At 62.0% G+C, this 11,576-nt stretch overlaps 4 protein-coding genes across 4 annotated transcripts; 1 reads left to right on the top strand and 3 right to left on the bottom strand.

Annotated features, from left to right (window-relative positions):
• Nucleotides 1–2,600: 2,600 nt before the first annotated feature.
• HRG_01818 (transmembrane alpha-helix domain-containing protein) lies at nt 2,601–4,085 on the top strand (the record flags this gene model as incomplete). Its single annotated transcript, XM_044860289.1, has 1 exon — nt 2,601–4,085. The coding sequence occupies one exon, from the start codon at nt 2,601–2,603 to the stop codon at nt 4,083–4,085; it is 1,485 nt and encodes a 494-aa protein (XP_044723922.1).
• Nucleotides 4,086–5,003: 918 nt separating this feature from the next.
• On the bottom strand, nt 5,004–7,075 carry HRG_01817 (carboxylesterase family domain-containing protein; the record flags this gene model as incomplete). The annotated part of the gene is made up of 2 exons (XM_044860288.1): nt 5,004–6,116; nt 6,386–7,075. The coding sequence occupies 2 exons, from the start codon at nt 7,073–7,075 to the stop codon at nt 5,004–5,006; spliced, it is 1,803 nt and encodes a 600-aa protein (XP_044723921.1).
• A 653-nt stretch (nt 7,076–7,728) lies between these two features.
• HRG_01816 (carboxylesterase family protein) lies at nt 7,729–9,927 on the bottom strand (the record flags this gene model as incomplete). The annotated part of the gene is made up of 3 exons (XM_044860287.1): nt 7,729–9,281; nt 9,327–9,410; nt 9,465–9,927. 3 exons carry the CDS (start codon nt 9,925–9,927, stop codon nt 7,729–7,731), a joined length of 2,100 nt encoding a protein of 699 aa, XP_044723920.1.
• Nucleotides 9,928–10,877: 950 nt separating this feature from the next.
• HRG_01815 (DASH complex subunit dad2 domain-containing protein) lies at nt 10,878–11,424 on the bottom strand (the record flags this gene model as incomplete). The annotated part of the gene is made up of 3 exons (XM_044860286.1): nt 10,878–11,044; nt 11,100–11,159; nt 11,211–11,424. The coding sequence occupies 3 exons, from the start codon at nt 11,422–11,424 to the stop codon at nt 10,878–10,880; spliced, it is 441 nt and encodes a 146-aa protein (XP_044723919.1).
• Between the last annotated feature and the right edge of the window lie 152 nt (nt 11,425–11,576).

Below are 11,576 nucleotides of genomic sequence, written 5' to 3'. Positions count from 1 at the left end.
GCGTGGCGGTAGGGATCTGGAGCGTTGGGCCGAGAGGTGAGGAGGGTGAGGAGGGTGAGGCGTACATTGCATGGACGGCCTCTTTTGCGGCGCTATTACGGTACTCGACGATGACTTGGGGGCGCACATGATGACTGTGATTCGTACAGCATAACGAGTTGAGAGAGCGAGACAGCGCTCGTAGGCGGTGGGCTGACTGAGTGGACGTGGTGTGCAAATGCATGCGTCGTCGATGAGTGAGTGGTTTTATTTATTGAGTTGCATTAATAAGTTAATAAGATGGAGGAGGGGTGGGGATTGAATGCAGATCATGTGCGTGCGGCCGGCGGCGGCGGTATGTACGTGTACCGTATGTAGGAGCTTGGGTATAATAATATGAAGTACTAGGTAGAATGCATGCCTTGGCCACTGTGGCTCAGTTGACAACAGCGGAAGGGCAAGCAAGGTACAGAGTACAGTACGTGTATGTAGGAGCTTTTGGGTATAATAATACGAAGTACCCAGAATGCATGCCTTGGCCACCATGGCCCGGGTAGTTGACAACACATGTCCGGGCTAGCGAGTCATGGGCCCAGCTTTGGGTTGTAAAGAAGAACGTGGGCCGAGAAACATTGCGTTCTTTTGTGCGGAGCCTTAATGCACTCGTACTGCACGGGAGAGCGACAGAGCGACAGAGCGACGGACAGAGTTTGGGGTTCGGGAGGCAGCCTTTCCGGCACGGAAATAGCAAAGCCGAGGCAAAGAGCCCGCATACGCCATACGCCATATATGCACAGTAGGTTCGCCAATCCATTCACGTAGATGGCTTGCTTGGCTTCAGGCGCAGGTGTCACGACAGAAAGGGGTAACGTACAGTATTTACCCAGGCAGGACACGGTGCCGGTTGTGCAGTGGGCGCACTGGATAACGGCAGGCAGATGGAGTATACAACAAGGCAAGGCAAGAAACAAGGAGCATGGTGCAACGAGAGCTACGGAGTACAGTAGCGAGAGCTGGAGGAAAAGAAAACAAGCAATGGAAAAAGAGTTATCTCCAGGTCAAAGGAAATGAAGGCAATCTGTAGGCCCTCATGCTCGCGTGGGTCGCCGCTGACGGTGGAACCGGTGCCTTGCCGCAACGGGGTCCCCGGTCCCGCCCGCCGAGCCCCGGAGATAGAGGCATGAAAGAGTCGCGGTGCATCACCGACAGCTGCAACCAGATCTCAGCAGAAAAAACCCACGGGCTTGGAAAGGCTCATGCGACACCTAGGGGGCGCCGCCAAACAGAGTGCCCGTCTGGGGGCGGGTGCCATTGTCAGGCAGGCCATGAGCGAGCGCCGACAATGGCTGGCTGGCACGCTCGCTATTGGCTCGGCCTTTGTCGACCCCCTAGGCCGGGCGCGAGTTAGACTTGCGAGCCCTGGTCCTGGCCCGGCGGTAGCAAGTATCGGTACGCGCTCTCTCGTGGGCCTTGTTGTGTCTGGCTTTGTTGATGGTACGAGGTCAGGAAGAAAGATGCTGCGTGAGGGGTGCTACGTGAGGGGTGCTACGTGAGGGGTGTTACGTGAGGGGTGCTGTGAGAGCTTGCAAGGTAGTCGGCACTCTGGGGGCGAGTACTCCTGCTCTTTCGGTACACCGGTAGCCGGCCCTCACTGCGTTGTCGCCGTGTGTCAAGCGACTCTTGGCGAGGTACTCAACAGGAATCAGGTACCTCGACTCGGGGTACACGGCCCTCGCCTCAACCACCTCGTATCCATCAGGTCCTGGTATTGTTATTTTTCTTATTATTTTCCCGCTGTATTTTACTCACCTGCGGATACACACAGTACACACGTATCGAAATCCTTTCTCCATGTTCCTCGTCGCTTCTTTTCTTTTTCCCTGCGTCAAGCCCACGGCCAACGCCTCTCTCTCTCTCTCTCTCTCTCTCTCTCCTCCCCCCCTGCTTCGCCATTGTTTGTCCAGCATCCTCGCTCGCTTTCAGCCCTTCCCTTAATAATTCGAACTCATACGATACCGCCGACTACGCCATCTGCTGCGACTGCACAGCCAATCGGTCGTCTCGCCTGTCGATCAACCAGTCGTCGTTCCGTCTCCGTCTCAGCGTCCCATTTTCTCATTCCACCGTGTCACCACCACCGGCCGTCCTCCCCCCTTCTCTTCCCTGCCACCCCGGCAACCAAAGCGCGCGCCAGGGCATTCATTGCCTTGCTTGCCGCTGCTTGACGCACAGCCACCAGCACGAGCTGCTTGGCCCCCCCAACTGCCAGCGTGTCTATTGTCTAGCCACCGCTGAGCATTCTTGCTTCTCGTCTTCTCCTCATTAATTCCTTTATTCACTCCTTTATTAATTATTTTCATTCCTCACTTCTCTTCTCCGCCGTCGCGAGGCACATCGTCGCCGCGACGTGCTGTTCCAGCACTTGTTGACCTCATTTGATCCGACCCTTCACCTCCGGGGCCGGTAGGCGCTTTCAGAGGTATGTTGGCCATGTCTTATTCTTTGAAGCCTCGTTGGGCCACTTCCTCTATGATTACTCGCACCGCTCGCTCGAGCCATCGTCACCTCCTCTCCCTCCCTGCCTCTCCCCCTCCGACGTCAGGCAATCGCTCGTCTTCCCCATGGCGTCGACTTGCCATGATGTCGAGGCCCTGCCTGGTCAGAGACTCTGGCGGCTCCCTCGCCGATCCGACTCGCGATGCAGCTCCACGCCCGTCTTTACTCCTCGGCCTCGGAATCAGAATATTCCTCACGCTGACATAGACTTTCGCCCCATCGCAGAAGCCGCAGCCCTGAAGCGTGGGCTTTCTCGCTTCGCCCCTTTTAGCAGAATGTCCAACGCGACCGGCCAGGGCCGGGCGGCCACGTCCGAAAGCCCTGCGAGCCCAACCCAAGCCGCCGGTGGTGCCGCACAGCAGCCCGCGTCCGCTCCTGCGGCAGCTGCCCCGGCTGCATCTCCGGCAGCATCTCCGGCAGCGGTCGCGCGCCCGAACTCCCCTCCGCCGCAGCAGCCGGCCTCGAACCAGCCCGCGTCACAGGCCCCTGCCTCTGCCCCCGCCGCCGCGGCTCCGACTCAGTCGCCTTCCGACCAAAAACCTCCGTCTGCCCCCGCCACGTCCGCGCCACCTCGAAATGCCGCGCCCACGGCTGATGCGAAACCGCCTGCCGCAGCAACGTCCTCGGCTGCAGCGCCGCCGCCTGCCGCCACTCCCTCTGACGCAGCTAACCCGTCTTCCGTCGTCACCGTCAGACCCGGCGATACCTCGACGAGCGTCGAAGTGGTCACGTCCACCACCACCCAAACACCAGATGGCCTCCCAGCGTCTTCTACCTCTTCTGCGACCTCGACTCCCACGCCGATCGATCCTTCCAGTGGCGGAGCACCTGGTCTGAGCCAGCCGTCCAAAGTAGCCATTGGAGTTGTCGTCCCCATCGCCGCCATTGCCATACTGGCCATTCTCGGTTTGTTTTGGTGGAGGAAGCGAAGAGCCCGTCAGGAAGCCGAGGAGGAACGTCGAAAGGAGGTGGAGGATTATGCGTACAACCCCAATGCCGACCCTACGCTGCCCTCTGCGGGACACTCTGCCGACAACTCGTACGAGATGAGAGAGGACAGTGGATCGGGTTACCGCGGCTGGGGCTCTACCGCGGCTCCCGGTTCCATGGGTCGCAAGACATCGACCACCATGTCCGGCGGCGGCATGGTGGGCGCCTACTCGGACCCAGCGTCACCCACTCGTGGCAACCCGTCCGAGGCTAGATCTGGGGAGCCTCTCCTGGACGGCTCGGGCTCGCCCGAAGGCGAGATTCTCGGCGCCATGGGGCCGTCGGCGGCAAACAACCGCGGCGGCGACATGCGTCGAGGACCATCGAATGCCTCTTCATCTTACAGCGTGGGCGCTCGATCGGAAGGCTCTGACGGCGGCATGTACGGGAACCCATCCAACTACTACGAGCAGTACGGCCAGAACCCGTACGGTGACCAGCGACCCCAGGATCCCGCCAGCCAGGCCGTGATCCGTGATAACCCGGCGCGGCGCAATACACGCATCGAGAACTCGTCACATTACCCTCAGCAGAGCGCCGGCATTGCCCAGAATTTCTGATCTTCAACGTGCCAGCACCGGGCCCGGCCTTGTTCATAAAGATACCCCTCCGACCTGCTCGCGAGAATCCGCTGCGCCCGGAATTACAAAAAAAAAAGAGCAGGGCCGCGAATCATATGAGAGGTGCTTTGGGGGCGTTTCGGGATTTGACATATATATTATGCAGATCACATTGCATATTACTTCTCATTCATTCTCCTTTCCCAGCATAGCTTGCTGTTTAAACTAATTAATCACTTGTGGCGTGCCTCACCGGCCGTCACCGACCATGCCCCATTTCACGACACGGAGGTCCAACGACGCTACCTCGGCGTGAGCCGGATGATACAGCCAGCTTAGCTGCCCCTTGGTCCTCGGCGCGCGTGCGACATGGTGATGGGGAGTTGTACATACGAAAGCACTGGCTCAGCGACGTTGTCCATTTCCCAGTCTTCACTGGCTCACCGCATTTGGGGCTGGTTTGAGCCGTGGTTTACTACTGTGGGTGTTCTCCGCCGTGCAGGGCCGACTGCGTACCGGTCGGGCCTGGGACGAAGCCAAATGTGGATGAAAAGCGCAGTGTCACGATTTGCCGATTGGAACCATATAGAAGGAAAAATTGGCGCTGCTTGACGGGCACCGCGGTGACGGCGACTGACGCCGGCGGCAATCGGGAAGCCAGGCATGCTTGTATCTGTGGTAGATACTGAATTGAATGCGAGCTTGGTAGTCTTATTGAGAAGCAGATGATGAACAGACTGCGTGGCAAGTTCTTTGCAAGTCCTTTGTCTGTTCGGCAGTGCCTGAGCAGAGAGCATCCAGGGGCGGAGCCTCCCTTGGACACTTTGATTCTATCTTTCTTGGAGTAAGCTTACTTTGGGCCCCCCTTGGCGGCCTCTTTTCTTTCTTTTCCTTCCCACGCGGCCTGGGTGCTTGGCATCACTGGACTGGCCTGACGCCCCTGCCCTGGCTCAGCTCCATGCGGTCCCACCAGAAGCGGCACTGGTCCATCTCGCGCCGCGTCAGCGTCCGCGTCTGGACGGGCACGCCGGGGTCGGAGCCACCCGCGGCCTCGTCGTTGCCGCGGCCAAAGACGAGCAGCCTGCCCACATTGCTGCCACGGTGCTCCCCCCCGTCGTCGTCAAAGGGGCTGACAAAGGCAGGCCACGAGTCGGGATCAAGCTCCCCCTCTGGATGGGCGGCAAAGGCGGCCCAGCGGGCGTTGACGGCGCGGGCGACGGCCTCGAGCCCCGGGCGGCCGGCGAGGTGGGCCATGTCGTGCGCGACGACGGGGGCGTGGTCGCCGTGGGCGGCGGCGGCGACGTGGTCGCCCGCGGCCCCGGTGCTGGCGACGGCGGCGTACTCGTACAGGTGGACGCGGGCGCCGGCGCGGGCCAGGGTGTGGGCCGTGTGCAGCACCGGCGCGATGTAGGCGTAGTGGGCGTAGGCCTCGTGCAGGCGCCGGTACTGGGCGCCGAAGCGGCGCGGCGGCCAGGCGGGCGGGTTGCGCAGCTGCGGCGAGGATGCCGGGTCCGGGTACAGGGCCTCGAGGGCGGCGAGGTCGGCGGCGGAGAGGGCGGGGATGAGGGTGCGGAAGAAGGCGAGGAAGTCGGCGTTTGTGGCGGCGTGCTGGGGCACGAACTGGGTTCCCTCGTGCGAGCAGAAGCCGGTGATGACGGCCGGCGGACGTCTGCGCGGAGACGCCTTCCCACCACCACCCTCCTCGCCCTCGTCGGGCGCAAGCAGCCGCCTCCACAGCCTCGCCGGCGCCTCGGGGATGAAGCCGCCGGCGCCGTCGACGACGGGCTGGAACGGCCAGCACGCCGACGCCGCGTCCTCGGCCCAGACCAGCACGGCGGCGTCGAGCAGCTCGGCGAGCGGGAGGCGCGACAGCGGGCGGCCGCGCGCGAGGGCCCGCAGCGACGCCAGCTGCGCCAGGGGTCGCGGGTGCGCGGCCGCCAGCACGGAGCGCGCCGTCGGCGAGCCGGACTCGAGGATGGCCTTGCGGATGGGCAGCGGCGCCGGCGTGGGCGAGAGCATGTGGTGGCCGACCTGGACGGGTTTGCGCGGGTTAGTCTTCGCTCCCCCCTTCTGTTTTTCGTGCACTGTGAGAGGGGGGCCGAATGGGGATTCTGAGAAGGGCGTTGAGTGGGAGGATTTCCAGGCTCTCGGGGGTAAAAGACAGGCCCAGAACGCGGGATGACTGAAGAAAGGGGTGGTGGTGGTGAGGACATGACGTCCAACCATCACAACCTCAACAGCAGCACCTCCCCCATCCACGTAGCGCCCAGAGCCAAAGCACACCAAAGAATGCAACTCACCGAATGCGCCCCAGCACTCACCCCCATGAGCGTCACGTCGTGCACGCGCCCGCCAAACGCAGCCGCCCACGCGCCCACCCACGCCAGCGCCAGCCTCTGATCCCACAGCCCCAGGTTCCCGGGGCCCAGGCGCGTCTCTGCCTCCTCCCCATGGCCGGCGGAGAGGAACCCCAGCGCGCCCAGCCGGTACTCGATGCCCACGACCAGCACGTCGCGCGGCGCCCACGCCACAAAGGCGGCCAGGTCGCGCTCGAGCGGGTGGCCAAAGTTGAAGGCCCCGCCGTGGACGTAGACGATGACGGGGAGCCGCGGCGTCTCCTCTTCCGCCCCCTCGGCCTGCTGGCTGGTCCCGGTCGAGGACGGCGGTGAAGGCGACGCGCCCGCCGGCCGCACAATCGTCAGCCTCAGCTCCCTCTCCGACGCCGCCCCCCTGGGCGCCATGGGGAACGGCTGCGTCGGCCCCTCCTCATCGGCCCGCAGAGTCCGCCCTGGACCCGGCGGAGCCACCGCGACCGCCGGCCGGAACCGCCGCGGCGCCTCGCCGTAGGGGATCCCGTAGAAGAGGTCCAGCGCCTTGGGGTAGTCGGCCGATGCCGGCTGGTGCTTGCCCACGATGGTGCCGCCTCCGTTGATGGTCACCCGGACGGTGCTCGACGGCGACGGCGACGCCTGGCCCCCGGACCCGGCCATTTTCGCTCCTGTCCTTGTCTTTTCCTTCTCCTGTCGCCTTCTTTCCTGTCCCTTCCTTCGCCCCGTTCCTCATCAGGTTCCCCCGTGTTCCACAGCGATGAGAATCCTTTCTCAGTGTCGTCTTCCTGCTGCAGGAGAGGAAAGACAGGCCGGAGTAAAGAATGCGGGTGGTGGTGTGAAGGTGAAAGCTGACGGAGCCGACGTCGGACGTTGGAGCCGCCGTGTGCCGTCTCGGCTCGGAGCGGGGATACACAAAGTCCCGCAACTCAAACCACCAAGTCACCGTCCTCAAGCATCGAACCATGATATCGGGATCTCCATGGGTTTGTGCATGCTGCAGCAACACCAATCTTCATGGTCAAATCGATATCCATTTACTCCGTACAAACGAACGACGCGCCATGGTCTGACGCAGCGTTGTCCTGATAGCAAATGCATAAGTCAAGGCTAAACGACAAGCACCCTCTGTAACCCCGAACAATCCTCGCCTGTTCCATAGACGCCAGGCTTGCAAAACAAAACATCAGCACTCCGCGGCCGAATCCTCCAAGGCGGCATGCAAAGGCCATCAAGACCTCGCGAGCACAACCCTCGCCCTTTAGCGCAAGCACCAAGGCCACCAATCTCAGCAAACCGGGCAGCAATAACATCCATCAAGCATCGGCGACAAGCGCTTGAGCAACGCCAGCTGGCTTGGCCTGCTTCGCAGCCTCTCTCGCCGCCGCCTCCTTGACGCGCTTCTTCTCGGCCCATTCCCGACTCGCAATCCTAGAGCGCTCGGCCGCCTGCTCCCTCGCCAGCTTCGCCGTCGACTCCCTCTCGCGCCGGTCTCGCTCCCTGTCCTTGACCAAGACGCTGTCCCGGGCGAATATCTCCCTGCCCCGCAGCCGCTGCTGCTCCAGCTCCTCGGCCGACAGCGTGCTGCGCTTGCCGCTTGCGCCCGACGACGGCGACTTTGCCCGGCTTGAGTGCTGCGGGGGGAGCACCATCGAGTTCCGTCCCCGCGTCGGGAGCGATTTGTCGTTCAAGGCGGGAGTGGCAGAGGGGCTCGAGCGGAGCCCGGCAGGCGTGCGCACAGCCTTGGCCTGTTTCGCCTCCGTCTCTTCCTGCGAGGACCTGTTTTGTCTGGCGCGGCTGGTAACCGTCTCTCGGGGCAGCGTGGCCGGACCAATGCTGTACCTCACCGGCCGGGCCTTGAACTCGCGCTTCCTCCGTTCCTCTTCCTCCTCGGCCCGCAGCTTGGCTTCCCGGTCCTCGCGCTTCCGCCGGGAGATCGCCTCTCCAGGAAGCTCAAATGTTGGCTTTGCCAGCGGTCGGATGACTCGCAGCTTCGGAGGGTTTGCCTGTGCCTCTGAATGAGCTTCGGCTTGTCGCGCCTGGCGCGCTTCGCGTTGCTCCCTGAGGCGCTTGGCTACGGCATCGCCTGGAAGCTCGAATTTCGGCACCGTCAGGGGCCTCTGCGACTTGGCTGCAGACTTGGGCGTCGTCACCCGTAGACTGGCCCCCTTGTCCCGAGACGACACCCCTGCTGCCTTGTTTTCCGCCGTTGCGTCCGACTGCTCTGATTTCTTGTCGCGCAGCGTCAGCGACGCAGCTCGACGAATGGTCGGATTTGCCTTTTCGCAAGATTTGACGCGGACGGTGAGTGACTGGCCAGCAACCGACGTCCGCTTCTTCAGCACAGTCGACGGCGTCCGATCGGAAGGGGTTTTCGGCGCTGTCGGTGCTTGTTTGTCTTCGGCAGGGGCGAGCCCTCGACCGAGCGTGGCGGCATTGACGGCCTCGAGTTCGTCCTCGAGCTTATCCAGCTCCTCCAGAGAGTCCTCGATGCGAGGGACGGAAAACGAGCTGGTGCGAGCCGAACCAGCCGCGAGGCTGCCGCTCCTGTCGCTCGTGACGGAGAGCGAGGGCGAAAGCACCTCTTCAACGACGGTCATGAGCTCGGGAATCTTGAGGGGCTCATCCGGATACAAAGGTGGCTGAGAAGAAGCCAGGCAGACCCGGTCCCGCGACTGGTCCATGTTGCTCGGTAGAATTGCAAAGTCCCTCAGAGGCGTGGCTAGGAGAGCATAGCTGTCAGCCGGAGTGTCGCAGTGCTCGACCGAGCCCCATTGTCGTCTATGGCGCAGCATGTTGCAGCCGTAGACGACGCTTTCCGACGAGGGAGCGGCGCCGTGTCCCTCGCCGGAAAGGCCGTGGTAGTCTGCTGGAGCCGTCGGCGCCGGATAAGTCATTAGCCACTCGAACTGACCTGCCAAGTGCTTTTCGATCTGCTCTTGGACGTCGTAGTTGGCGTCCAGGCTAGTCAAGCGGTGGTCTGGCTGCCACGCGGTGTCTGAAACAGAGTGGTCAGAAGGGTCCAAGCCCAGACAGAGGGGAGCTGTCTGACCTTGGGCGGCAGCTTGTTTCTGCGGCTCGTGAACCGGCGACGACGATTCGGGAGGAAGGGGGGCTTCGGCTTCGGCGGCGAAGCTGGTTTCTTCAATGACAGCGTCAAGCGGCTCAAACGTCTCCCAATCGACGGGTGGACGTCGATGTCTGGATGTTCGCCAAGGGAGCTTCGCCTTGGCCGGCTGGGAGTCGGATGACGCGGTGGAAAGGTGGTTGTCGGTTGCAAAAGCGATGCCCGTCGCCGGCGATGGTTTAATATCTTGGGCACAGGCGCCCACTTTCTGGCACTGTATCCCGACGACCGCGTTCTGGTACTGTGTTCGGCCGACGGGCAGCTCCTTGAGCGCGTCTCGGGTATCCGCCAACGAGGGTGTGTGTAGAAGACGATAGTGCGAAGGCGGGCAGGCCACCTCGTCCTGCAGAAGGTCGAAGCTGCCGCCCGTGGCCACGCCTGGACCCATTCTCCCCGGCCGATGCCCAACCACGGAAAGGCTCCGGAAGGCAATTTTGAGTTTCCCAAGGCGCGAGCTGGCAATTCCAGCCTATCGGCAATCGCCTGTCACGTCCAATTTCGCGTTTTCTGGGAGATGAGGGGGCGCGGGCAGGGGTCGTGATTTGAAGGCCAAGCCAACCCGTGGCGTCGAGGAACGTAACGGTGTCGAGGAAATACAGACAAGGATGACGATGGATTGGGTACTGGAATGCTTCTCCCAGATCAAGGGACAGGGTCTATAAGCAGTGTTGGATGACACGAAAACGGAAGCCAACGTTGGGGGGCCAAGAAGGGGAATGGATGGTGGTTGATTGTTGTTGGCAGCTTCTGGTGGTAAGCGAGCCCGAGAGTCGCGCCTCACAAGCACCTCCTCGGCAGGCAGGCACAACCAATTATTTAGCCAACTGCCTGCTTACTCCGCTCAACCCGGTAGCAGGAACGAACCCGTCGCTGATTCTTCATCGTCCCTCTTCATCCCCCCCTAGCGCTGACCTCTGACGGTATCTCTGCAGGGGCCGAGCAACGCGACAGCCGCTCGCTGCGCCGCCATGGCGTGTCCGTAGTGCCGTCGCTGTCTTGCCGCCACGCGGCTAACAAGACGCGCATCGCGTTTGTGACTGTCGCTCTCGTAATCCCAGGCCATGCATGAGGTTCTCGTTGATGACATATTCTTCAATCGGCCCTCAGCGGACGAGACTGCCGCCAACCACGTGCCTCTGCTCAATGGCCATTGCCTCGAGGGCGGAATGCGTCGGAGACTGATATCTTTCGGCGTGGACTGCTCAGGAAAGATTGGCGACGCGATTCGGCCGCGTCAATACCCAAGGGGCTTCATGTGTTGCGCTGCTTCCGGCACCGTTATAAATGTTGCAGGGCTCCTGGCTGTCCGTTTGCGGTCAAGCTGGCAATCCACCCACTTCACACGCTTGTCGTCGACGCGTCCTCGGGTGCAGCAGCCTCCATTGTCTCTGCCTGGGCCTGGAGAGTCGGCGCGTGCTCGGTTGGGATGCGCACCAACGTCTGTGGGAGCGGCTCCGACACCTTTTCTTCCTTGGCCGATTCGCCCGATGGTGCTGCAAGTTTCACTGTTCAACACCGTCAGCACACTTTTAAGGCCATGGCGAGCAGATGCACACGTACCAGAGGCCATGTTGATGGCTCGTAGCACGTTATGCCAGTTGCCCATGACGGCTGCGATAGCTGCGTTGACTCTGTCAGCATCTTGCGCCACGAAACCCCGGCAAACGCTACCTTCTGTCCCGCCCGAAAGGGTCTGAAGCTTGTGCTCCAGGGCCTCCATCTGCCCAGCTACAGCGGCGCTCAGGTCCCGTAGTTCCTTGAGGTTTTCCAGCTCCGCCTTCTTCTCCTCGATTCGAGCGACGAGCGCGGGTGATTGAGACGCAGTCGAGGCCGACCCGCTGGGGGCGCGCATGTGCGTCGACAGCGATCGCGTCGGAAAGGACATGCTGGCAAAGGGCACAAGATTCCCTGCTGAGCTTCGACGCAAGCTCTAGGCTTGTTTGAAGGCGAAATAATTCCTTCGTAATATTCCCCGGCAAAATGGCTGCTGCCGGTGCCCCAAAACATGTCTTGGTGGGGTCTCGCTCTCAACTCACG

Source organism: Hirsutella rhossiliensis (assembly GCF_020360975.1).
Source record: "Hirsutella rhossiliensis strain HR02 chromosome Unknown scaffold00002, whole genome shotgun sequence".
Taxonomy (NCBI): Eukaryota; Fungi; Ascomycota; class Sordariomycetes; order Hypocreales; family Ophiocordycipitaceae; genus Hirsutella; species Hirsutella rhossiliensis.
Note: the sequence above shows the minus strand (reverse complement) of the source record. Positions and strands in the feature narration are given on the sequence as shown.